This window comes from Penicillium rubens (assembly GCF_028828025.1).
Source record: "Penicillium rubens strain IBT 27055 chromosome Unknown utg000003l_segment0_segment0, whole genome shotgun sequence".
NCBI classification, from domain to species: domain Eukaryota; kingdom Fungi; phylum Ascomycota; class Eurotiomycetes; order Eurotiales; family Aspergillaceae; genus Penicillium; species Penicillium rubens.
Genome location: NW_026890601.1, coordinates 8611694 through 8636896, shown reverse-complemented (window position 1 = coordinate 8636896; position 25203 = coordinate 8611694). Strand labels below are relative to the sequence as shown.

The 25203-nt window shown below is 48.3% G+C and overlaps 14 protein-coding genes across 14 annotated transcripts; 7 read left to right on the top strand and 7 right to left on the bottom strand.

The window, feature by feature from the left end:
* Positions 1-57: 57 nt before the first annotated feature.
* On the bottom strand, positions 58-592 carry N7525_009526 (uncharacterized protein; the record flags this gene model as incomplete). Its single annotated transcript, XM_002563581.2, has 3 exons — positions 58-241; positions 299-418; positions 488-592. 3 exons carry the CDS (start codon positions 590-592, stop codon positions 86-88), a joined length of 381 nt encoding a protein of 126 aa, XP_002563627.1. The 3' UTR covers positions 58-85.
* A 973-nt stretch (positions 593-1565) lies between these two features.
* On the bottom strand, positions 1566-2100 carry N7525_009525 (uncharacterized protein; the record flags this gene model as incomplete). The annotated part of the gene is made up of 2 exons (XM_002563580.1): positions 1566-1607; positions 1678-2100. 2 exons carry the CDS (start codon positions 2098-2100, stop codon positions 1566-1568), a joined length of 465 nt encoding a protein of 154 aa, XP_002563626.1.
* A 657-nt stretch (positions 2101-2757) lies between these two features.
* Positions 2758-3643, bottom strand: N7525_009524 (uncharacterized protein; the record flags this gene model as incomplete). Its single annotated transcript, XM_061214770.1, is given in 4 exon segments — positions 2758-2844; positions 2858-3100; positions 3276-3440; positions 3479-3643. The coding sequence occupies 4 exon segments, from the start codon at positions 3641-3643 to the stop codon at positions 2758-2760; spliced, it is 660 nt and encodes a 219-aa protein (XP_061069201.1).
* A 1161-nt stretch (positions 3644-4804) lies between these two features.
* Positions 4805-5298, bottom strand: N7525_009523 (uncharacterized protein; the record flags this gene model as incomplete). Its single annotated transcript, XM_061214769.1, has 2 exons — positions 4805-5076; positions 5157-5298. 2 exons carry the CDS (start codon positions 5296-5298, stop codon positions 4805-4807), a joined length of 414 nt encoding a protein of 137 aa, XP_061069200.1.
* Positions 5299-5888: 590 nt separating this feature from the next.
* N7525_009522 (integrase zinc binding domain-containing protein) lies at positions 5889-6176 on the top strand (the record flags this gene model as incomplete). The annotated part of the gene is made up of 1 exon (XM_061214768.1): positions 5889-6176. One exon carries the CDS (start codon positions 5889-5891, stop codon positions 6174-6176), a length of 288 nt encoding a protein of 95 aa, XP_061069199.1.
* A 749-nt stretch (positions 6177-6925) lies between these two features.
* On the top strand, positions 6926-7804 carry N7525_009521 (uncharacterized protein; the record flags this gene model as incomplete). The annotated part of the gene is made up of 3 exons (XM_061214767.1): positions 6926-7465; positions 7528-7587; positions 7712-7804. The coding sequence occupies 3 exons, from the start codon at positions 6926-6928 to the stop codon at positions 7802-7804; spliced, it is 693 nt and encodes a 230-aa protein (XP_061069198.1).
* Positions 7805-8565: 761 nt separating this feature from the next.
* Positions 8566-10401, bottom strand: N7525_009520 (uncharacterized protein; the record flags this gene model as incomplete). Its single annotated transcript, XM_002563577.2, has 1 exon — positions 8566-10401. The coding sequence occupies one exon, from the start codon at positions 10399-10401 to the stop codon at positions 8566-8568; it is 1836 nt and encodes a 611-aa protein (XP_002563623.1).
* Positions 10402-11560: 1159 nt separating this feature from the next.
* On the top strand, positions 11561-12004 carry N7525_009519 (RraA family protein; the record flags this gene model as incomplete). The annotated part of the gene is made up of 1 exon (XM_061214766.1): positions 11561-12004. One exon carries the CDS (start codon positions 11561-11563, stop codon positions 12002-12004), a length of 444 nt encoding a protein of 147 aa, XP_061069197.1.
* Positions 12005-12015: 11 nt separating this feature from the next.
* On the top strand, positions 12016-12294 carry N7525_009518 (uncharacterized protein; the record flags this gene model as incomplete). The annotated part of the gene is made up of 1 exon (XM_061214765.1): positions 12016-12294. One exon carries the CDS (start codon positions 12016-12018, stop codon positions 12292-12294), a length of 279 nt encoding a protein of 92 aa, XP_061069196.1.
* Positions 12295-14936: 2642 nt separating this feature from the next.
* N7525_009517 (ankyrin repeat domain-containing protein) lies at positions 14937-16412 on the bottom strand (the record flags this gene model as incomplete). The annotated part of the gene is made up of 1 exon (XM_061214764.1): positions 14937-16412. One exon carries the CDS (start codon positions 16410-16412, stop codon positions 14937-14939), a length of 1476 nt encoding a protein of 491 aa, XP_061069195.1.
* A 1199-nt stretch (positions 16413-17611) lies between these two features.
* On the top strand, positions 17612-18533 carry N7525_009516 (ankyrin repeat domain-containing protein; the record flags this gene model as incomplete). The annotated part of the gene is made up of 2 exons (XM_002563575.2): positions 17612-18000; positions 18059-18533. Coding segments are annotated over 2 exons (864 nt in total), but the record flags the coding sequence as incomplete, so codon positions are not given.
* A 962-nt stretch (positions 18534-19495) lies between these two features.
* Positions 19496-19848, top strand: N7525_009515 (uncharacterized protein; the record flags this gene model as incomplete). The annotated part of the gene is made up of 4 exons (XM_061214763.1): positions 19496-19585; positions 19642-19670; positions 19726-19774; positions 19834-19848. 4 exons carry the CDS (start codon positions 19496-19498, stop codon positions 19846-19848), a joined length of 183 nt encoding a protein of 60 aa, XP_061069194.1.
* Positions 19849-21004: 1156 nt separating this feature from the next.
* N7525_009514 (uncharacterized protein) lies at positions 21005-22967 on the bottom strand (the record flags this gene model as incomplete). The annotated part of the gene is made up of 5 exons (XM_061214762.1): positions 21005-21576; positions 21640-21924; positions 22001-22622; positions 22887-22900; positions 22955-22967. 5 exons carry the CDS (start codon positions 22965-22967, stop codon positions 21005-21007), a joined length of 1506 nt encoding a protein of 501 aa, XP_061069193.1.
* A 329-nt stretch (positions 22968-23296) lies between these two features.
* On the top strand, positions 23297-23738 carry N7525_009513 (uncharacterized protein; the record flags this gene model as incomplete). Its single annotated transcript, XM_061214761.1, has 2 exons — positions 23297-23400; positions 23441-23738. The coding sequence occupies 2 exons, from the start codon at positions 23297-23299 to the stop codon at positions 23736-23738; spliced, it is 402 nt and encodes a 133-aa protein (XP_061069192.1).
* Positions 23739-25203: the final 1465 nt, after the last annotated feature.

Genomic DNA, 25203 nt, shown 5'->3' with positions numbered 1-25203 from the left:
GACCCGCAGATCTGCCAACCACTAGCCATTTTCAAACCTAGTGGTTTGGAGTCCGATCCTCCCGATCATGTCTAAGATGGACACCTTAGATCATGAGACGCTCGACCTGGTTCTTGATAGCACGGATCTGAGCAGTCAGGTCACTAGCCTCGTTGGTAGTGATAGAGGCAGCAATCACGGGGCGGGAAACACCAGTAGCACGGCCGAGAGCCATCTTGCTAGGAACATAAACGTAGGGAACCTAATATACCTGGTTAATCTAGGTTCTCGGCGCAGGCTTCTTGCGTATTTGACTCACGTTCTTATCCTCAGCCAAAAGAGGCAAATGAAGCACGATGGCAAGGGGGCTAGTATCCGCGGCCATGATGACAAGTTCACTAGTACCCCGGTTAAGGGACTTGGTGCACTCGTTAGCGCCCTAAGAGGAAGGTTAGCTTAAGCTCCGGAATCAGATACTGTGAGGCTTAGGCTAAGAACTGGAGCGTACCTTCTTCAACTGACGGTAGTGAGCGGCTTGCTGCACAAGGTCGAGGAGGCTCTGGGAGAGGGCCTCATCGGCGATGGGCCACGCTGCGCTAGTATCTTCGGCCATTGTTGTAGTTGGAAATTCAAAAGCCAAATCTTCAGAGATGGCTCACTCGGTGGATCACAGCCGTGTATTAATTCAAACGGAGAATAAGTGGTATATAAATTGGAAGATGATCGAGAAACTTTTTGAGATCGGAGACACCGCCTGCTGGATTTGCACCTCTTTTTGCACCCAGCGCTCACCGCTTTTGTTTTATTGGTCACTTCCCCTGATGAGCCATGGATGGGCATCGTAGAGGATCAGGCCAAATCAAATGGTTGATTCTGCTCAGGTGCAACGGAGACTCACTTATTGTCTTGCATTCAGCCTTTTCGGACCAATTAAGACCGCCAGAATAGGCTTGGTCAATATGAATAAGTGACGTATGATGCCCAGGTGAATCCCGGGTGTAGTGATGGAGCAGAGCAATGGTCAACGCCTAGGGGCTTTCTAGGTTCGGCTTATGCTAGATCTAATTTATGCAAGTCCAAATCTTCGTGTGGAATCAGTCTATGAAAAAATCATAGTTCCTATCCGGACTGGATGGTCTCGGTGCAGGGATGTAAGCCCAAATCAATATATACAAAGAAATGCGACTCATGCTTGTTAGCCATACATTAATATACAAGGATCCAAACAGCCCCGTCTCCAACATTTGTTTTCAGGATGAGTAGGTAGTGAAGAGATACTTTTATTCAGCCACCTGGCCACAGAAAGAGACACGCCGGTCTTGGTACCAGCCATAAGAACAAATCCGCCATCCATAAAATACAATGCTCTAAAAACACAGGCTGTGAGAGGCGGGATTAAAAAAACGAGTAAAGAAAACAGGAACCTCTATGATATGTCGTTTGAATATGATGACCAAAGCCGAACACTCGAGAAGAGAGACTCAATGTGGGGATGTCGTTATGAAGAAAGAGATGGAAGGGAGAATGTTGAGGACAATCGAATGTAGATAGGTCGATTGCGATGGTGAACGGATAGGAGAGAGAATTTAAGCCACAGCCTTGTGCTCGGATGGAGGAGGGGGAGGAAGCTGTTTTGAACGACTCGTTAGCAAACACGTTTTGGCAAAACGGATCAATGCGAGGGCAAAAAGTTCATACCTCGAGCTTTGTGTTATCGGCCATCATGCGCTGGAAGCCAATACCAACACCCTCGATCACAGCAAGGAAGACGGCACACATGATAGCGGAGTTGCGGGCGGCCTTATAACCACCACGGATAGCGAGGGAACCACCGGTGAAGAAACCAGCGATGATAGCATTATAAGGATCTTCCTTCTTGCGAATTCCCTTAATCGAACAGTCGTAGATACTGAAAAGTCCTCCCCAGCAGCCGAAGTTACCACCGAGGACGGGCGCGCGCGCCTTAATAGCCGTGAGAGCACCTATCCGGCGCTCACCGTAGGGACTATTGCGGAAACCCTTAACACCGTGCCAGACGGCACCACCGATAGCACCCATGCAGAATGCACCACCGAAGTCGCTGAGTGCAACCCAGGGGCAGGGATCGCGCGAGTGATCCATGATGTGTGAATGAGTCGGGGTATGAGTCGGGGATGTAAAGGCGGATCGGCTGTATCGAGATGAATTGCGAAAGGTGCGAGGGTATAAGTCGAAGACAGGCAAAGAAGCCCAAAAGAAAACGAGTTGTGAAAGATGTGAGGGTAGTGGAGGTTGAAGATTGACAGGCCCACGCGATAACAAAATAACGACGGAGGACTTTTTCTTTTCCAGGCCGGGGTGCACGTGACGAGGCTCCGGTCGCCACCGAACTCTTTGAAATCTACGATGTCCTCCGCGTTTATTATTATCTTCGCCTTATCATTCGTTCGGGTTAGGAATCCCCGGATTCCCTGCCCAGGGACGAGAATATCTCGGCCACTGGTCCCTGTATGATGTCTCAAGGCCGTCAGAAAATTTCTTCGTGCGTCACTTTGATAATCTATTATACTGATGAGGTTTCGCAGGGGCTAAAAGATCCAATCGGAGATTATATATCCCACCACCTTGCAACTAGGTATTCCGTCATGTAACAGAACGACTTCTTTATCTACCTGTAAAAGAAAGCTTCACCTTATGATACCCTATCAATGTACAACCTATTTCCATCTACTAGTTAGACATTAGGGAATGTGAACGAGTTTCATAGTGATCCTGTGACCTAGCTGGTCAAATCATCAATCAATAAGTCTTGGTCAATTCAGGGGCAGCCACGCTGTATACAAGCGGGCCTTGCTGTCTAGCGAGGGTAGCAGCGTACAGAAAACACTGTTTGACGGACACAATTGATGTGGTCAATGGACTCGTCCATCTCCTGGTAACAGTACTCGGCGCGCGCACACGGAGAATATTGGATCTCCCACATCCCGTTTGCTAGGACCTGACGCAAGAATATAGTCTCGCCATAAGTAGTGTAGACTCCATAAGCACATCCCAGATCTTGCATGTACTGAACAGGCTGAGCGAGCAGGCGTCGAAGTGCATCCTCGTCCACGGGAAGGCTGGTGGGCTTTAATCCACGGTACTTTAATCTCTCCGACAGCCTTCAGCTCTTGGCGCTGGGTCTTGAGAATAGGGCCTTCCGAATGTCGGCCTCATGGACGATGTCCATGCCCCGTTTCAGATCAGAGTGATACACCTAGACCAAATTGGAAACATTAGAGGATGCAGGCAAAGTGGGTGGAATCCCAGAAACATACTTTCTGCAACATGTTGAGAACTCCATCGACAGCCCCTGGGTGCCCGTTTGTGAGGTTGAATAGATATTCGGATGCACCGTCATCTAGTTTGAGGAGAGAGCGATCATCTTGATAGTAGCGAGAAATGACATCATCAAATTCCTCACGGTTGTAGAAAAGCGCGATCTTGGGGAGAATCGGATGATTGACGGAGTGATGGAGACGCGTTGCTGGGGACCGAGGAACGCAAGTGGGCTTCCTGCTAGAATGACTTCTGGGCCTGTAGTAGGGCTACCGTAGGACGTGAAGAGAGCAATGCGTGGACCCTCATGCCTACCGCTTTGGGATTTGATGAGGCCAAGCCAGAGGCCGTCGTCTCCATATGACATCTGTGCTTCGTCAAGAATAATGACTATATTCGCGTCGGCCAGAGTTGCGTAAGTGACGAACTCATGACCTGCGTCTCTGACCTTGACCTCGCGAATAAGGATACTCTCGTAACTGTCGGTCTGCTTCTGAGGCCAGGATGTATTGTAGATGACCAACTGATCTGGCAGAAGCCAGTGGGAGATATGGAGAGAAGGAAGAGAGATTGATTTTCTGACTGGCTGACGCTAGCTAATATACTAACTAGGTAGGGACGCCTGATACCTGACAAACCAGGCATCGGCCTGGCTGCCATAACTAACACGCCCCCTCAGGCCGAGCTTCATCCTCCGAAGTCGTATTCCTTAGGGGTAAATCCTGCATATGCAACTACACCCTGAGCTTCGAAACGGGATCCTTTCCACTGCCAGCACTATAGTCCTAGACGAGGCTTCCAATCTAGGGGTCGATCGTCGGGGTTTAGATGATAGCATTTGGCTAGTGTATGTCCTATAAGACCGTAGAACTAGCATACTCCGTTAGCTGTTATCGGACGAGCTTTCCAGAGAGCGACGTGAGCTTCGGCGGTGATCCCTTTTAGTGGTACGTTTTGCAATTTGCCTTTGCTATTGAAATTGGTAGTATTCACTAAGCTAGAGCTAGAGTTATATACAATTCCGTTATATACGGTCCGTTCTACGTATTATAATCTTCTAAGTAGCACTAGTAAAGTCCTTGGCTATGATTGTATATAAGGGGTCTTTATAGCCTTTGGGCTTTTTATAAGAGGAAGTGATGAAGTGGTGGAAGTGTTCTTCGCCGTCGAGCTATCTAAAAAGGGTGTTTATAGCGACGTACGGTGCACCGATTATATTGATCCTGTTCCTCCTGGGCAAAGGAGAATTCGCACAAGCGGTGGCGATGTGTCCGGACTGCCCACAACGCCAGCAAACCATAGTCTCCAAAGGTTTTGTTGGTCCGCGTTGCTGAGGAACTTGTATCTGACCGGGTGCTCTGCCCATCTGACTTGGTTTCTCGAATCTGGGTTTGGTTGATGGACCGGTTCGTCCCGGGGTGATGAGAGCCCCTTTCATCATCTCAGTCAAATCGGTAAGCGCTGCAGCCACCTTTTCTGACTCGGTGCGGGGTGGAGTAGCATAGTCTGAAGCCTGATTTCCGAGCGCCTATCGAACAAAAGCCACAGTTTCTGGGATCGTGATCTCGTCCCAAGCTAGTATAGTCGTCCTAACTGCAGCACTGATGAACTGGTTGTTCAGACCAGCAACCCAGGCCTGAGCCAACTCGGATTGGTTTTCAGGTCCAACTTGAGAACTGAGAAGTCGGACAGATTCAGCATATTCCTCGAAGGACCGGTTTCCTTGCTTCTGGGAACAAGCTTGCATCCACATATCAAACTTGTTTACCACCTTCTTTTCGAAAGGGAATTGGTCGATAGCTTTTGGGAAAACAGTTCAAAGCTGTCCTGGATCTCCCGAGAAAGGGTATGCGCAAATTCAAGAGCAGGGCCACGCAAACCAGACATTAGAGTCATCGCCTGAGCTTCCTGCCTTTCCTCTTCCTTCATCCCGGACATACCAATCCAGGCATATTTGCACTGCTTGACGTAGTGCCTGACATTCTCACCGGGTCGACCGGAGAAAGGAGTTGGATCCCTCATGATGTCTGAAAGTGCGTCTGCGACACAATTCAGTCGTCCGGCCTCGTGGTAAACGAGCAGTTTTGTTGAGGCTACGAAGGAGGTGAAAGATGGAGAAGAAGAATGATCTGATATGAATCTATAGAAAGGAGGCTATTTATGCGGTCGAGGACAGGTTCGTAGCCTTTGCTATCCCAATCGTGCTGCTATGGTCGGTGTAGATAACGGCTGGCTTGTCATGCGGAGCTGCTTCTATCATGTGCCGTAGCTTCCGTATAGTCCACACAAGGCAGGACACCTCCAGTTCGGTGGGCCAGTAGTTGTTTTCGGCGGCGCTCAAAAGGCGGCTGAGAAAGAGAATGGGCTCAACCGCAGGATTTGGGGGCGGTTTGGAGAGGTCTCCATGGACGTGGTCGGACTTTACATGGAAAGCGACAGCCGCCATGCCCTGTTCCTTGGATGCATCGAGGGAAACATAAAGCTGTCTGTCCCTATCATGATGGCATAGCCATCGGGGAGCTGCGAACTCCGACTGGAACGTGAAGAGCACGATCCTAGCTGGCTACGATGACGACTCTCGTTGGAAATCCCTCATTGAGACCTTGATCGACATGGAGGCATCACAAGACCCAATAAAGGCGAGATTGCCATACTCGCTAGATGACCAAGGCCTTCTGTATTTCCACCCGCTCAACGCCGAGCCATCACTATGCCTACCTAAGGCCATGACGAAGGACATCTTCGCGCTCGTCCACGACGAACAAGGTCATCAAGGCTTCCAAGCCGCCTGGCACAAACTACGAGGCATCACGTTCTACAAGGGCGCCAAGCTTCTTAGAGATTATATTACACATTGCCCCGTTTGTCGCGACAACGCCGTTCCCCGTCACAAGCCCTAAGGCTCCCTGCAACCGGTTTTGTCTCCTCCGGTGCCCTTCCATACAATCACAGTTGATTTCGTCCTTGGACTTCCTACGACTGGAGCGCGCGAGAATGACAAACATGACAAACCAGGCAAATGCTTAGTCTACACAGAGACAAACGCAAAATCAAGAAATTAAGATAATGAGACGGTGAGATAATGAGATAGCCGCTTATAAGGCGAACTGTATAGAGCCGGCTAACCGCCTATAAGGCGAACTAGCTAAGCTATGAGACAGCCGAACTGCAGCACCCTTGTGGCGAGAATGATAAAAACGGTGATAAAAACGGTGATAAAAACGGTGATAAAAACGGTGATAAAAACGGTCAAAAAAACGATGATTTTAATGATGCACAGATAGCTGCGTAAAGGAGAGAGGGCCCGTAACCTGATCTGGCAAAACCGGAAGGGGAGAGAGAGAGAAGGAAGGAAGATGGATTCTGACTGACGAAGACTAGCTAATATACCACTAGCTAGCAAACAAGTGCAGCCTGCCTGCCATTACAACAATCAATTGAAACAAAAAGATTATCCAGAAAAGAAGGAAGAGAAGAGAAGAAAAAAAAGAGGACGAGGAAAATGTAAACAGAAGGAAGGCCATAACTAGTTAGAATAAGGCCTGAAGCCTAAGGCTTCCACCTCAGTCCCGTGGTCTCTCCAATTCCACTCCGGCACCTACATCTCATCAATATTTCGCTCTGTTTCGCGAAGGTCCATCAGCCCGTCATGCACCAGGTCACAACCCCGTTTCTGGCTAGCCTGGAAGGCAGTGAGATCACAACGGACGCCGATCCATACTTCTCATTGCCTGCTCAAACATGGATCATAACCCAACATCTCGAGGAATCAGCCCTTCTGATGAGCCAGAACGAAGTTGCGCGTCATGGTCCCGTTTCAACCATGGCAAAGTTCCTTTGCTACCGGAAGGACGACGTGACTCAAAAGCCTGCGTTTATGAGAATTCATCGTCAGATCCCGACTATCGGGACGGAGTATAGCAAACCCGAAATCAGAGCACTCCAAGCTGTTCCGATGTATACGCCCACTGAACTAAAGGCATTTCAAAAGCTGAAGTCCATGGCATGTAATGTCACTCCCGCCCTCCTAGGCTATAAAGAGGCACAACAAGATAACGACGAGGCCGTTCCGGGGGGCTTTTCTGTCTATATTGTATGGGATAAGGTGCCTGGAGAGTCTCTTTCAGATGAGTATTTCTGGAGCCTAGACCGTGACGCTCGCGATACCATTCGTCGAGAGTTTCGCCGAGTTAATGAGTTTGTTAAAACTCCGCTTTCAGTGATGTTAGAGCTAACTTATCGAGAAAACAGTTTCTGCCATGTGGAATCGAGCCGACCCCACCTACGACAACAAACCTGATCTATGATCAGGTATCTGGGTCAATGTGAGTGATTTCTTTATTCCCACAGTGGCACCAAAGGGTTCGTGCTAATTTCTGTTGTTCCCTAGCCACATCTGCGGTTTCAGCGCGGCTGAGTTTCCCTCCCCCCAAAGACATGGTCTGACACACGTTACGTTCTGTACTGCCTGGCAAACCCCTCCCGCAAGATGGATTGGGCTCTAGACAGCAGTGAGTGGGAGTTCTGAGTAGGATGGCGATAGAGGATAAATCGTTCAGGATTCTGAGCCCCTATATTGAGCGATGTTGCTGCCAAACGACACAAATGAGACATGTTTGTATCTTACCATGTCGCGATGTGGTCAGCTTGTTTGTCGCTTTTCATTAAACCCACTTGCTCACAATTGCCATTTATTAACTCGATGAGAAAAGATCGAAATATGATATGATTGTCAATTCACAACGGACAGCAAATTGAAAGATGTAGAAGTGAGGACCTATGAGACCCTTTCGAGACTGTAAGCAGTTTCCATCTTACAGAACGTATCTGGAGATCTATTCTACTTATCAGTTTGATCCACCTGGAGCAAATTGTCATCAGAACGAAGGTTGACCTGTCGGATTCCTCGACGTCAATCTTGACACCTTGCCCTTTGATCGACTGTTCTCCCAAACGGCTAGAGCAATAATAGTGGCATAGCAAGCCAAAATGGTGGTATACGCAGTCTAAATAGGATGTAATTAGCGATTGATTCCGTTTGTTTTATACGCCACCACATGACTGTATATAAGTGATAGTCGGGTACTTCCGCCGCGATGAAAAATTGTGGGCCGCTTAAATTTCCCGCACAGAATGAGACTAAGCAAAAAGCTATGGATTTCAAAAGACGACAGAGGAAAGGGGATGGCAGAGCCATGATGATAAGAATACAGGCCAGCAATAGTCAAAATTAAAGGCACATGGCGAGAAGTCAGCAAATGCTGTCAAAGGAGTAAAAGCAAAGAACCATCAAGGAAGATGCAGAGAAACGGAGTGATTCAGCCTGAGCTTCATCGACTCGACGACATCTGGCATATTCAAAGCTACTCCGATGCGGTTTCCCTCGTGGATCACATTAGCAAATAGTATTCCTGCAACATCTCTGTCGGCAGAGATCACGAAGCTGCCAGAATCGCCCTCCTCCAGGAAATCGCCATCCACACCCGTGATAACATATTCTTCGGTGATATGGGTTGCCATTGATATTTCAGTGCCATCGATTTCATATCGTCGCCCTTTCCACTGACAGACGCTTTTCGCACCATTACAGATGCCCCCAGTCACCTCCGTGTTACGACCTTTCTTGAAGTAGTACTCATCAGTCTGTAGTTCACCAAACTGTGTGATAGAGCTGTTATGCCGGGGAACAAAGGTTGCAGATCCACCAGATAGGAGATTAGTCGACGTGGGCCTCTGCTTCCGCGGGATGTCAGGTACTATGTTCGGGCGGAAGTACCGTTGCTGGGCTTCGGTTGTAAGCTCGACGAATGCCCAATCAAGGAACCGTTTGCCATGGACCAATAGCCCTGATGCAAATCTGACTTTGCCGAGAACGTATGGCATAGACTTCACAACATTTTGTGTCTGGATCAGACTAGCGTCGGCGACGTCGAGGTCCTGGAGCCGCTGCCGAGAGGCTTCTCTGGGTTCTTCTCCGGCGAGAAGCCGTAGCTCAATGGTCTCTTCGATCCGAGCCTTCTGGGATGCGAGGCTTTCTCTGTGGTGTTGAATATCCGCAAGTGTACGGTCTCGGTCTATCTGGGCGATAGACTCGATGATGGTTGCATTTTGGTCGTCAAGGGGGAAATTGGCGGAAATTCCAGTGCGATCAACCTCATCGCGGAAGGGAGTGTGTGCTGTTGGTCTCACAACTTGGTAGTTAGTTAGAAACCCAAAATGGGCCCGGTCGTCATATCTTAGTTCAACAAAACCGCCCAGAGTTCCAGCATTCTGATCACCGCTGATTCCAATTGAATCACCCATCGCCACCCAATCTCTGTCATCAAACCGATCTCTGAATGAGATGGAAGGATCATGTTTCAGGAGATTAAGGGTTCCCGGCAGAAACTCCACGTCAACAAGCAGAGCTGACACCTTCAATGAAAGTTGTCCGATGATCCGGGCCCGGATTTCGTACCAGTTGGCCATGAGTAGTGGCTGGACGAAAATCACAATTCCAGGTCGCGCCGAGCGAATGTCAGGGCCACCGACGTTGAACGGGCAAATCATTTGCCAGTTCTCCCCCACTGCAGAACTCATCGTTTCCACAATACTGTGCTTGAGCGTGTGAAAGGCGGAAACCACTGCACTTGTTGAGGCAATGGGATACAGATGAGGTGGAGAGAAGTGGTCTCCGTTGAGAACCTCAACGTGCACATTCGTAAGGGAATTCTTATGAAGCAGCTTGACAAGGCTGTCTTTGATAGGCCCTAAGCGGATGGAGGTTGACCCATCACCTGACACCGTAACGCGCAGCAAAAAGAAATAGCTGCCTGTAACTCGTGCTTTCAGGGTGTGGTAGAAAGATTCTGTGGGTACCCGGTGTTGACTGAGGATTGCGTCGATCTCAGGCCGAAGATGTCGTGTTGGATTTTCTTCTGCAGTGAGAAATTCGGTCTTCATTTCTGAGTTGTCATATCCGTGGAATGTGTTGCTCTGAAAGGGGTCTGTGCGATAAAGGAACTCCTCCAGCGTCATTTCACCTTCATTGTCCTCTGACTCCCTCAGAAGCCGACGCCTCTTCCGCGGGCTTGGCGGGCCCGAAGAGGCGGGACTTGGAAACTCGCGGGGCTTGTAAGTGGACATTCCGATCTGAAAGAAAACAGATGGATGAACTGAATATCTCTGCTGATGAAGTTGGGAGAGGAAAAAAAGAGAAAAGAGAAAAGAGTTGAGTGGGCTTCCAAGGTGAATTCTAGCTTTTCGGACCGCTCCTTCCACAATACTGCCAGATGACATGTAGACATGTGAGCTATACCCGTTCAGATGTCGGCAACCTCCCGACATTGAGTATCGTACCTTGCCGTCTCGAATTTCAATGACTTCTGAAATCCGCCGAGGACGAGTTGCCAAGTGAGGCAAAAGTCAGCACGGACGATTGCATGCAGACCATAACACCAAACCAAAATAGAACCCACGCCTTAGGGTCCTTAATAGTCTCTTTTAATTAGACCACCGAGAAAGATTTTTGTCACCACCGTCCCGGTCCTGCGCTATGCGTAGAGATAGCACCTGTCTCCCCGAGCGTTGAGAAATCATGCATCCTTGGGCCCATTCGGCATCAGAAAAAAAATAATAATGCCACCCCGGCTGCAAGAGTTATCCCACCATGAATAATGAATAATACGTGCCAGAGGGCTATCGTGAGTGATGTGTTTTTGCTAATCCCGTATATCAGACAACAGCCTAGTACTTGAGCTAGTCTATTTATTGAAACCTATAACGCGGTTCGGGCATTATTTTCTTGCTTGCGGTACTATATACTCGTTATTGTTATAAATGCACGCGAGCTCATACCTTCGTATCCAAGTCCGCCTTCCATTGTGCCCTCAGACCCCGATCCCCAAGAACAGTCTCAACAATACTCGCCCCAAACCTCGGCGGATTGGAATGTTCCGCTATTGAGATCAACATCAATTCAGATAGGGCACCCCACCCTACGTCGTCAAGTGTCACGGTACAACTATATAGAGAGCACCCACCAGCCCACCGGACAGACCGAAATTCTTCGACAACGACTGCGCAACACACAGACCGGGATGTGTCCCAGATGCAAGCACAACCTTTGCGAAATGACGAACTGCCCACGTTCGCCGTCGACGTCTCCCGTCGCGAAGCCTTGGTATGCACTATCGAAGACAGTGAAGAGTTTCTTCCGCTGGACGAGGTTGGACACCGCGATACCCCGTATACCGGCGTATTGAGTCACGTATAGTCAGCCATAGTTCTCCATCATTTTCTTGTCATGTCCGGTGGCACACATGTTTCATGCTGGGACGATATCATCGCCAATGTATCGAAAGTGAGGCAGATTCGTACCATCATCGACGGCATGAGTCGTGACATTGACGGGCGCCGCGACATCGGCTATCCCGTATACGGCCGAGGTGTGACGATGATCAGCACGCGCAACCGGCTGGTCCAAGTTGATTCCGGTATACAGTTGCAGATATGGGGCGTGACCGTGAACCAAGATGACTATGTAATTGCCGATCGCTGCGGGACGGTATTCATCCCAGCGGAGCGCATCGAAGAGGTTCTGGATTATGACGAGCGGATCGATCGTCGTCAAAACAATGTGGTTCAAGCTGTCCGAGTCGGGCTTCCGATGACTGAGGTCAAGCACGACTCGCAATTCGAAGCTATTCGTGAGGGGACCTGCCAGCGACCTGCCAGGAAGCGTTGGTGATATCATCGACGATGGTGGTCGCACGGATTGTACTGTCTGGGGGCGATACCATGACTCAATGCGCCGGTATACGGGGTGTTGTGGGATCAGTTATCGATGGTGTCTGTCGCGATGTGAGCTGTGCGATCAACAATGACTACCCGCTCTTTACGGCTGGGTGTTGGATGCGAACCAGTAAGGATCGGGTTCAGGTGGTAGGCATCAACTGGCCGATTGGTATTGGTAAGGTACGTGTCGAACGGCGCGATATTGTTATTGCCGATGCAAATGGGGCTGTTGTTGTGCCTTGAGACCGAGCTCGTGAGGTGGCTGAAGTTTCGCGGAGGGTTGAGAAAAGCGAAGCTGGTATCCGGGAAATGGTTGCTGGTGGAGCGACGATCTCTGAGGCGAGAGAGAAGCCGGGTTATCATACGCTACAGCGTAAGGTAAGGTGTAGTTGGAGGATTCAGGAATTGTGTGATGTTGTTCTGCTCATGGTCTGCTTTCTTAAATTGTCACCACTTGCAATTTATCATATAACAAGAAGGTTGTTTACACAGTGCAAGTCAAACTACCAGTCTACAGGGTACAGACACATCGACCAAAGCACAGTGCGTATTGAAGTAGAATAACGAGTTGTATTGCAGTTCTATAGACCAGGACTTGCTTGGTTTCACCATAAAGGCTACTCATCCTGAACACCACGTAAAGGTGCAAGTCTTGTCCAGGTGTTGCACACAGGACCCGTGCAACTGGGTAGGATCAGGGGAGGGGGAAGGGAAAGGGGAAGGGGGAGGTACCTAGGTAAGTAACAAACACACAAATAGACAATAAAGAGAGAAGAGACGTACCTAAGTGGCACTTCAGATCGAGCTCCTCATATTGGTCAATGGAGACCCTAGAAAAGGACGGTCTGTTTCCGCAGAGGTGGAAGCCCTGATGCCCGATTGGTATTCAAGGGATTCCTAAGGGTTTCCCAAGAGCTCCGTTAGGTTCTTAGAGAATCTTAGGTTTCCCTGAATGCTCCTTTCAGGCACCCGCTCCACGATACTTCGTGCCACAGCCTTAACTAGGCCGCAGCAAAGATCCATCAGTGCCCTCAGTACCCTTCACTGGACAACAGAGGCCATATGTCGGAGATATGACTCTGGAGCTGAAGTGGACCGTCACCTGCCGAGGGACGGGGGGCGCCTAGGTGAGGAGGGGGGAGGGGGTGGAAGAGAAAAAAGAAGGATGGATGGAAGAGAGGAAGAAGAAGAAGAAGAAGAAGAAGAAGGAAATCTGGGGGAGGGGGGTATTTATAGTTTTCCAGTGGCTTAAGGACAGGAAGGAACTGGGGTGGGGGACGATCTCAGTTCTGCCGAAAAGGGAAGGAAGTTGGATGTCTGAGGGTTCACGTGGATCGCACCTGCCTTTTAGCTATGGGGACCCATAGAGGGCCTCTCGTTCTCTCTCTCTCTCTCTCTCTTTCTCTCATGACTCCAAGAGACGTGACAACATTGGCCTTGCGCTCCCATCATGAAGTAAGAGACACCTATATACGTTGAGTCCCGAATTTTCGGATACTAATATGTCGCTTCAAGCAATTGCACCAGATTTACCTGGAGATTTTCCATGTATGACCATTTCAGATACAACAATTAGACAACAAATCTAACAGCTTTCTCGCGAGAACCTACTTCCCCCAAACCGAAACTTTTACAACAAGTGAACCTTCGGGAAACCCAAACCTGCCTTCTACTGCTCCAGACCCCTTGCAGTGAGTTAAGGAATTGTGCCAGCCAGATGAAGACGAATCTCCTGAGACCCAGGCAAAAGGTGGGTGAAGAATACACCCTGAGGTCTCTCGACGCTGTTGTTCGAGTTCTCTCGGCAGCGGTTTCGCAGAACATCGCCTGTTCCTCTTCTTATCGGATTATCATAAGGTCTGGGTATGTCTTCAGCTATTCTCCCTTGACCAAGTGTATTGCTATTGATGTTATTAATAACAGCAAGTAGCGAGATGTTCCATTGATTCCAACGTGCAATCGATCTTCGACGGAAGACCAAGATATCAGGTGGAGGACGACTTGACATGGTTTGAAGATAATGCGCCTATTCCGTCTGAACGACCCAACTCTATTATACCTTGCCGAGGAATGAACGATATCGGAATTCCAAAAAGCCAGATTCGGACATCCTGAAGCTTGGAATTACTGGCAGAGTGTATAAGTACTGTTGAAGCGAGTCGAAGCCAGTTGGAGACTTGCAGGCCAGATACAAGCGGATCTTTTGAGATCCAGACTTTCGGGAGCAGGTAAGAATTTCGAACAGTGAAACTCCGGTCTGCCTGCTGAGGCGGGATCGGTTTGAAATGAGCTAGGTTTTCTCGAAGCAACGACTAAAGCCATTTCCGCTTGCCACTTGTGCATATTAGGTTTCGTCCTGGGATTATGGCGGCGCAGCTCCTACCTGGCAAGTCACAAACCCACCTGCAATTCATTCCATCCAGACAATCAGTAAAAGTTCGTTCAGGGAATCCGTTGCCGATCTCGCGCAAGTACTTTTGAAGAACCCCAAGATCATTTCGTGAAGTTCCCATCTAATGTCTATCGGTCTGGGCTGATGACTGGTCACTTGCAATTCTTCTTATACAACACTCCGATGCTTAGAAAAGTGAAGAGTGCCCGAAAGCATAATAGCAAAGAGTTGAGGAAGCAGAAGAGAAGAAAGTGGATGTTTGCTTTGCGGCCTCCCCGCTAAGGTGTATGTACCTCCTTTACTAAAGAGCAAGGAGACACCTAGCCTTCCCTACTTCCTAAAATCATGTGTTAGAGGTCATTCGGACCAGTTGCATGTCTTTCCCAAGTGGCATTCTGACAAAAGACCAAATCGAAGTCCCCGAAGTCTCGGCAATACTTCAAATCTCCCCACAACTTTGGTCTCTCTTCTATACGAAGCCGAGCTGCTTTGATCATGTACGCCCTTGAGCAGCGAGTGCAGCTATCACATCTTGTTTCCCAATCTTCTTTGCAATATCTTGGACAGTTTCGCCATTGCAATCCCGAAGGGAAAGGTCCACTTTCCGGGTTCCAGTGAGCAATTGTATGATATGCAAGTATCCCCTTAGTGCAGCGTGAAAAACAGCGGTTCTGCCATCGTTGTCCTGCAAATCAATATCAATATCTTCAATTTCCAACAGTTTCTCCACAATTTGCACATTATTGACGGCAATGGCGTACATGAGGGGAGTTTTCTTATAGATGTCCTGCGAATTGACATTGACGCGCGAGCTGCGCAGAAGAGCTCCCACAAGTTGAGCGTTGCGATTTGCCGCAGCCCAAGCTAGAGGGGTTTTTCCCTCTGTCCAAGCCAGAAGGTCATTTCCCGCTGACGTTATCGTCTGCTCCTGTCGTGCCAACATCAATCGTCTCTTGTTTTGTTGTTCCAGTAACATGAGTTGTAATTGATAGTCTTGAAGGGGGATCTGCGGCGTACCGGGCTCGGGAAGCGGTTTTAGGGAGTGTCCCACGGGCAGTGTGAAAGGGAGTTTTCGTTTTTCGCCAGTTGAATTACCGGGGAATATGGGTGAGAATCTATTGGCAGCTCCTGTGCCTAATCTCTTTTCGCGCGGAAATGGCTCGTCCAGGTCTATATCGGTGCATGAAAGGAGGCTTGCGAATGCTGGGCTCTTCCATATCCCGGATCGAATGGCGCTCCACAGCGCTGCGTTGGCGAACCCCTTCTCGGCCCAATTCCTCACGAGAGATTGATCTGCAGATGCCTGAAAGTGTCCCGCCAATGTTTCTTCCGTGACTTCCCTCGGTGGGACCTCATTGAGTGGGTAGAAGAATTGCTTGACAAAACAGAAGTTGCGTGAATTGAGGCATGCCAGTATCATCGGGTCCCAGATCCCCTTTTGCACTAGAAATTCTGCCACTCGAATAAAAGGCTTCAGAGCCTCCGAGTTCGGATTACGTTGGAAAAAGCTGCAAAGCAACACCCAAAGTATTGGCGAGGGCATGGAGGCGTTCGCTATGTCATTATTCAGAATCCATTTTAGACCGTTAGTCTCATTCGCTCGGATCAGTAGCGGCAGAATAAACGTTCCTGCAGCACCTTGAACAAGGTTGATCACTTGTTTCACAAGAACATCGTCACCGAGCCGAAGGACGTTTCGGAATACAGTCTCCAGATAAGCTCCCTTGCCATCAATCAGGAACGAATCGACAAGAGTCTCCTTGGACAACATCCGTACTATTACCTGGCCCTTTTCAGAGGCGAGGGACTCGGGATTCGCCAGCAGATGGAGAAAAGCAGGCCAGTTATGTTTGCCACAGATCGTCAACCTTATATCAGGGCGCTCAATCAAAATAGCCAATACTTCCAAGTTGCACTTTGCAGCCGCATTTATCAAGGGTATCTCAATTTCCTCGTCGATCTTGATCATGCAATTTGCGTCGGCCAATGGTTTGTTACCCTCAAGCAGTAAATTCACTAGCCGAAGTCCGGCGTTGCGATCGGCCTTCGTTGCAAGAAGAAGGGCGTAGTCAAAAAAGATATGATGTAAATAGAGCTTCTCCGAGCGCCTAACAAAGATGAATCTTTCCCATTGCTAAAAAGCTGCAAGTTCTCGTCTGGAGAATCCGTCGGTTTTGAGAATTTCAAGATCACTGGCTTGCAGGTGCTAATACTCGAATGCTTGGGTTCCGATTAAGAAGTCTGCGATTTCATGAAAGCCTAGTGAGATAGCAGTTTCTAAACAGCGATGTTGTGTTCCCATTTTGCTGTGCGGCCACAGTAGTTTGACAATTTCGATATGCCCTTCTTGAACTACGAGTTCGAGAATGCTTTGTTCTTGCTTGTTCGTGCGCGCTCTATAGGCAATCAAAAGTCTGCATGTATCTAAATGGCCTCTCTGTACGGCGAACCAGAGAGCGGGTTTCTCGTTTTCGTCAGGGGCATTGATATCGCACCCTTCCTCAACCGCAGATTTGATTTCATCGACGCTGCCTTGCCTCGCAGCTTTATAGAGATCCATCGTTTGAGGTTTGCTTTGATATAATTTGTGGTATAAGGACTGAGCAGGAGATTCGCGGGTTGTGTCTAGCTTTTAAAGCCCGCTTGGACGATGTGACAGGTATCGGGACTAAAGTACTAACTCTGGGCGCGTAGAGCGATGATATGTTTGGGCCAACGAAAAGGGGGCCAGGGACTGCGCCATTAGGCAACCCCGCTAACCAATTGGGAGGTTTTCCTCCATTGTTGTATAGATAGACATGCATGAGCACAAAATAAAAAACAAAAACAAAAAGCAAAAACATACAACAGTGAGGATTCGCTGGTGGTCACCCACCCAACTACTAACTCACCGGCGTGTGGCTTAAGTACGGCTGAGCGGACGGGAAGCCCTGTTTTCCACACCCTATGGTCGTATGTATCCTGTTCTTCGTGAAAGAGAATGACAGAATATGAATCACCGGATTCGGATCAATGCTTCTTTTTCCTATTGAATTGGCTAAAACAAAAACTACAGCTGCGCGTGACTTGTCGCATCCCCCACTGGAAAATTAGTATTTAAACGACGGTTTCGCCCTTTGTGAGAACTTTTCTTTTCGCCCTATTGACAACCCAGACGCAATAATACCTATGGATATTCGGCTTCTTCCAAAAGAGGAACTCACCAGCTATGATGGACCCCCGATTCCTCGTCAAACTGCAGCAGCCACAGTTGAAAATTTGCGTTCTCTATGCATCGACGGGAATTTGAAAGATTTCCAGGATGCAATGGACTCACTATTTTCGAATTCTCAAACTGGAGTTTTCGACATAGTGGACCTTCACGATGTGATGATAGAAGCAATTCAACATGACAGGGTCGCATTGGTTTCAATACTTCTCTTCTATGGCTTGACGATAACACCTTCTTATACTGAAATGGCAACAGCGTACAAGGCGAAGGGGGTCCTTGAATGTTTCCTTAAAGCAGGATGGGATATAAATGAGCCGGTTGATGCTCTGAAGCCTCCTGTCCTTTCGTATGTTGGATCCGCTCCCCAGAAAGACATTTCAATAACAGAAGATCTATTATTATAGCTATGCAGTAACGGATACCGAGATGACCAGTTGGTTGCTGGAACATGGAGCGAACCCGAATGCGCAATGCGAGGTAGACTGCACCCCATTGTCCTATGCTGTTCGAAATGCATGTCTTAGTGTGATTAAACTACTGCTGAATCATGGAGGGGATGTGCAGAAAGGACAGCTTCTTCAGTATGCCGTTTGTCGGGACGAGGAGCTTGAGGATGTTGTATCGCTGCTTATCGATAGAGGTGCCCCTTTGGACGCCACAATGTATCAGGATGGCCCGACCTTAATGCGATTTTTCCCTTTAAGCTTAAGGACTGCGTTGCACGTAGCAACAGAGCAGGGAAAGGCGAATGCGATCCGTCTTCTTATCCGTCTTGGAGCAGACGCTAGCGTGAAGGACGCGAACGGCGACACCGCTTTAGAGTGGGCACAGAAATGGAATGAAACGGAAATGGTGAAGCTGTTACGAGATTTGGAAGACGGTTCGTAAATAATCTTTTTTTCTTTTTTTTTCTAAATTGAAGAGAAGAATTAGTTGAGACCAGTGCCGACGCTCTAGTCTTTTCCAAAGTACGTGCTCGAATTCTACAGATATTTCACATCTTGTTCTTGGCCTACATTGCCAAGGAGCATAACACACCCCCGGGGGGCCTGATACAGCATGCCGACCTATCCTGCACCAAATGTGAATGGTTCAAAATACAAAATACTGGTACATCAAATATATTTCAGGCTAGTATAATTCATTTCCCATGAGATTGATACCAATGCTGAAGCTACGACTGCCTAGACAATACCTCAGTATAACCCGATACCTCCTTATACGGTAGAGTGTAGGGACAGGAGCCTTCTCACGCCCCTTCTCACGCCGAAACGTCAAACAAATGAGCCTAGTGACCGTGCCCCACAGAAGTCAGCCCTGGTGTGCATATAGACGACGCCGTCATCCTGCACGGGCTTAGGCGGGAAATCAGGAGGTGACGACCTACCATGTCGATCTCAACGCCCGATCATGTTCCCGCCCTCCGATGGGCTAAATTTGCGGGGTGTCGGCAGTCCCCTAGCTTCTGGCTAATGATGAAAACTTAAGATACGGTATCGGGTTCCACTTGGGTAGACAGAATCTACGTAACATGTCAGAGTTGCTGACTCGAATCTAAGCACTTAACTCTTTGTAGAAAAAGTTATGTAGGCTGGCCGAAGATCATCGCTCATGCCGAGATCCTAGGGCGGTGATCGACAGACATACGAGGCTGAATCCTTGCACAGAGAACTTGCGCCAGGTTACAATACATTATTTCTTTTTCCTGTTTGGGAAGAAGTTGTAGGGACGTAAGGTATAAAGAGGAGGCAATATCCCCTTCACTTCATTCTCATCATCGCACAAGCATCAACCAATCCAATAAAACCTATTTCAATCCTCAAACTTGACTATTGTTCAATATGCGCATTATTGCTATCTTCGCTGCCCTCCTGGCCGTCGCTTTCGCTTCCCCCAATCTAGAAGCCAGACAGCAGGGTGAAGCCTGCAAGGTATATATCATGGTTGACCGTCAGTTAAGTGCAGAAGACATCTGACATATTAATAGGTCGTCCACGGAGCCTCCTGCAAGTCCCAGTAAGTACTTTTGAGCGGTAGGCGCAGTTGACTCAATAGGTCCTAACGTCCATAGGGGCTTGGTCCAGTGTGGTTCTTCTTCCGGCAATGTCCGCGTCTGCTGTGTATGTTCTATTCTCCCAGAATACTATTGCTGCGAGCGGACATTTCTAACTTCCCACAGAAACGCTGCTACTAAACGTCTTTCGTGGTGTGGAAGGAGCCTAGGATCGCCGCCTGATGTACGGTTCCAGCAAGTCAACACTGGTTTACATGGCAATGAATATCTCCAGATAGGTTTACTTAGGTTCGACATCAATCCACACACATAAAGCAGACGAAAAGTAGTCTTACAATACTCCTCTGGATACTGCGTATGCCCTCTATTGTCGGACATCTTGGTATGTTCTTGTTCTGTATTGTGTTCGTTCAGAAGCGCCTGGGCCCATCTATTTAGCTCTAATTGCGAACACACAGCTGTGGCTTCAGGAACGAGGACCCCAGTTGACAAACTGGACACCCAGTTAGATTTAGAGCTGTGAATGTCCTTCCGTCCGCCTGGAGGCTCAATCCAAGCCGCATCAGTTAGGGGCAACAAAGTGGTGGTCCAAATGCTACTGGATTATGGTGCCTAGGATAGATGCAATGGCAATGTACCTTAGGATGCAAATATTAGCAGAGTCGTGTTAGAATTCAGTTTCCAGAATGTAATAGAGCCTAATCCACGGAAAATATACGGAAAAGATAAATAGCACTTCTCCCGTCGCGTCATGACAATATAAACAAATTAGACGCGATACCTCCTAGTTGGGTAACTGTCAGATGCCATAATTACTAATAATGACTTGGTAAAGTTACGTTTGCAAATTACGAATACCGCAAAATCCCACGGGTTTGTATTCGTGTCGACCCCTACCGCGTGGACCAGGCAACTGAAGAGCATAATATGCAGGAAGGTTAGGTTCAGGTCGCATATCGCAGATTACATTTACAGTGGAGGGAGCCTGAAGTGAAAAATGAGGTCGAAGTGACCGAAACGTAGATCAGTTTCGCACGAACCGATTGTGAAGACCCAAGCAGTGGGATAGCGTGTCAGGAATCAGAAACCTCTCAACCCAAAGAGAATATGACTTAATGAACCCCCTAAATCAAAAGCCATATGAAACGTTATGCGATAAAACTGACGGGTTTGGAATCCCATCCATCTTTTTCCTTGATTTTTTGCGCTTCGTATTGTATCTAAACCGACCTATACTGTCCCTTCAACCCGCCATCCATGGATGCCTTCGAACAGTATTACAAAGCCTGTACCTGACGTGAAACATTAACAATGTCTGAGTTCCTTCATCTTGACCTTAGACAAGGGACTCTTCTGCGGATATATTCCCTAGAATCCATCTGCCAAAGTTTGTAAAAAGCAGGAGGCAGCCCACCGCCACCACAGGAACAGCAATAACCCAATACACCCAGAAATGGCTTGCACCTGCCGAAAAGTCACCACCCATAGAGAAGACGGCCGCCACAAAGGAGATAGGAATAAAGACCGTGGCCAGGGACGTCAGATACCCTACTTGCTGGGCCTGCTTGTTGGAGCTAATGCTCTCCCGGACCGGCACGGCTTGCGTGTATGCTTGTGAAATAATGTCTAGCCTTGCCATCAGGTTTTGGACAACGTGCTGCAAGCTCCTCCATGCATCTGATTCCCAATCCTCCGTGGTGTCTGCTTTAGAGAATATCCCTAATGCATCCATGTTGCGGTAAAGTTCCCAGTTGACCGATTCTAGTGCCGTCTTAGCACGTACTAGGCGCCCAAAATCTCGCGGATGCCAGGGTTGCGCCCAAGAGTTTTCAAACAAGTTTGCGGCGCTCATTTCGACGGCCATGTTCCCGATGCTCATCCGACATTGCTCTTGAATAATCTGGGCTTCTGTAACGCGTAGCGCAGCTGTCCACGCTGATAAAACTATTCTTCTGCAAATATTTACGCAACTATTCATGTCTGCCGTTAAATGGCGTTCCATCAATGAATATAGGAGAAGAATGTCCTTGAACATAGACTCCATGGTAGGCGATTGTTCGGCATTCTTCCAATCTGCCGAATTTTGACCTAGCACCGCGGTGGATGGGTAAAAGGGGTACCAAGACCCCCGCTGATCCAGAGCATCTATTTTTGAGCCAACGAGTTTGATGGAGGCATCGTGGTCAACCTCTCGGGGAGTGGATGAATTCCTCAAGCTTACGAAATTGCCGAGAGGTGGATCAACAAGAGGAATGGCTAGTATACAGTATATCGTTAGCTGAATGAAAACTTTAATGAATACTGCGGCATTGAGAAGAAAGGGTAAAGTTACTATCCCAGGACTTTTCATCGCATTTTCCCCAGAAGGAAAGCTGTTCGAAGCTCGAGAGCGGACCATCGAAATCCCCAAATACCGTTATGCAGGAGAGTGGGCGATGAACACTCGATTCCATGGAGTAGAAAGGATATCGATCATCTCCTTCAAGTGCCTTGATTCTCGCTCGATGAAGTTTGGGGAACTTAAGAGCAAAACGGTCTTGTCTGTTGTAGTGTCGCGGGTGTTGGTTCAAAATACTGCCCGTGACACTTCCAGGAACAGTCCAGTGAGATGCAAAGAAAGCAGGAGGAACTTTAAGTCTCGCTCCTAGAACTTGTATAAAGTTTTTTGGTAGTCCTTCGAGCACAAAAACCCGTCGACGTACGACATCAGTCGGGTGCGACTCGTCGAGGCAACGTGTAAGTTCCCTGGATGTTGCTAGGTTTCGCACGGACGGTTTAGCATTGTCCCAGAATTCGATGACGGCTGCTTGTCCTTCTTCTCCCATGGAGCCTTCTTGTTCAGATAAGTGTTGGACAAATTCCGGGTATTGCTGCTGCAGGGTGGACTGCAGTAATGACCAGTAGAGGCCCTCTACCGGCTGATCAGACATCGTAGCTTTAGTCGATTTTGCGATCTGAATCGAGTTTATTAGCTGAACTGGTAGGTCCCATTTTTGTTCTTTGAATAACGTTACAGGCCAGTCTTTCTTGGTTAGTTGCACAAGAATTTGGTCATGAAGTGGCCTGATATCTCCGTCGGTCTTTCAATAAAATATCCGACATTAGTTCAACAGAATATTTGTAGTATTAACTCGCGACTCTGCAGGCGGCGGGGCTGACATTTGTGATATGAGCAGGATGCAGGGTGGCTGAGTGAGTAAGACCAAAATGACACGTACGCGTCCATGATTCGCTAGGGATTGCAGGTTGGTCAAAGCACAAGTTTCTCAGCTCCGGTAGAACCTACCTGTCTGGTCCATTTTTATTTTGGCGGCGGCGGGTGCGAGTGAGGGGTTAGCACAGTCGTAGGCACGTACTTCTATGGTCTATCTGTCTCCGACTCGAGTCAGCAATGCGAGGACGCCCCCACCCCATCCTGGCCTCAAAATAGAATATATGTGGATAGAACCCCGGGTTGGCGCATTCATAACATTTCCTTCACACGCCTTTCTTAGAAGTGTCTATTTCAAGAGAATCAACCACAGATTTTGCTCAGTCAGCATCGGCTGATATAGCTGTGAAGCGCTGCCCTGTCCCTTGTCACACAACAGCATCGTGTCAGCCCTCATTTCGGTATACTGTATGATTCATGAAAGTCATCAGCCCTGATGGAACGAACACCCCAGCAGCGAACTATGAATTCAGTCGGACTAGATCTAACCGAAGAAGATCTTACGGACTTATTCGCGACTTGTGTTTTTTGTTTCAATCATGCGATAAATAGAGCATAAAGCGCCGTCGAGGTGCTAGAACTCAGCGTGCTTAGACTTCGACTCACACGATGGGGTGAGGCGGTCAAAATCTATGACAAACCCGCACTTGGCTACTATAAACCCCACCCTGACGATTTTAAGGAGGCAAGGCAAGCTCTTGTCGATATCATTGCCCTGTTCGACACCGAAAATCCAGCTGCGAACGGGGATTTTACGCCTCAAAACGCTATGGACAATGACACACTGCTGCTGCAGGAAGCACTCGGCGCCATTGCTGCTGAGAGGTTTCGACAAGCCAACAGCCTGCTTGGGCCCTAAAAGCTGGGACCATGCCGATGGTCCAAGGTGCAATCTGAGCGCGCATCTAGTTTTATCGGCCTTCTTGAGAATTTATTCGGTTCCTCATTGCTACGAGGGTTGTGCGCAGGTGAGCGATTACGAATTAACAACATAATCGCGATCGAACATCTGAGGGTTGTTGCAAGCGGTCTAGATCCTTGGATGTTTCCCAACAACGGTTGTTACACCAACACTGGCCGGAATTATTTTTACTGCGTCGCTAGCGGATTCAGTCATGACGCGGAGCCTACGTTCGGAGGTGGCGGGAAGTAATCCAAGGATTTAAGCTAGGACTGAGTTCGTTGATTAGGCAGGAAATTTTATTCCTTTGCTCCAAACTACTGGAAAGGTTTCGAACCATGGATTAGTGCGATAACCTGCTCTTGGTTCCCCGTATCAGGAGCTTGTTTGGAGAAGACACCGGTCACTCCCTTTACGAAAATCACCTCCATCAAGCCCTCGGGTCCTCTGATTTGCCCCCTTTGAATCGTATTGTTAGCCCACTTGTAAGTCCTTAGAACGGAATGATCAAAATGACCAGAAGCAGGTGTGGATTTCGATTTTTCTAGCCGAGGAAATATTGACGCTTACAATACGGACTCTTCAGTCGCTATCGAGCTCGGCAGCTGCAGATATTCGCCCCCGGGCCGGAGGCGGGGATCGGTCGCGGACATCGACTAAGAATGAAGAGATAAAGTCTTGTCTGCGGTAACGGATTAGTTTTCCGTCGACTGGTTGGTAGACAGTTGTAAAATAGTTACATGTGACGAAAGCTAGTGCGTTCTCATCAGAATCGTTGAAAACAGTTAGGAGCCACCGGAGGTGTTGAAACTGGCGAGATTCATGATAAGAAAAGTATGCATTGAGTATGAAGAGAAACTCCTTGCCGTGTGCGATGAGTTACTATTATCGAATGAGGTTCATATCACTGATGACATGCGCAAGTTTATTAACGCCCATGTCTTGCTGGCGTCTGGGAACAGCTATTTCAGTTCAAACTGCCCTCGGTAGTATCCGCAGCTGTATTCCCACCCAGGTGCTGATTTACGTCGATTATAGTCGTGTTATAGCATTCGATGGTCCATCATAATTGAATTTGAAATCTGAATGATAGATATCATATCTAGTTATGACCAAAGCCTGATGCCCCACCTCTCGTCTGCTTGCGCTACGAAGACTTTCTTAAGCCGTGATACAATCTATAATATAGGACTTATCAAATTACTTACTACAACTTAGATGGCCGAAGCCGCTAAATGCATAAGATGCTTCCCATGTCCTTGTTCCATCTGCCTTGTAACACCGCCTCCAATGGGGTCTTGATCAACGGACTAATGCACAAGCGATCACATCTGAGCAGCCACAACATGTGTACGTGTGACAGCGCACAACACGAGAGGATAAAACACGTGAGGGGACAAGTACCAGACCAATGAGAGCAAGG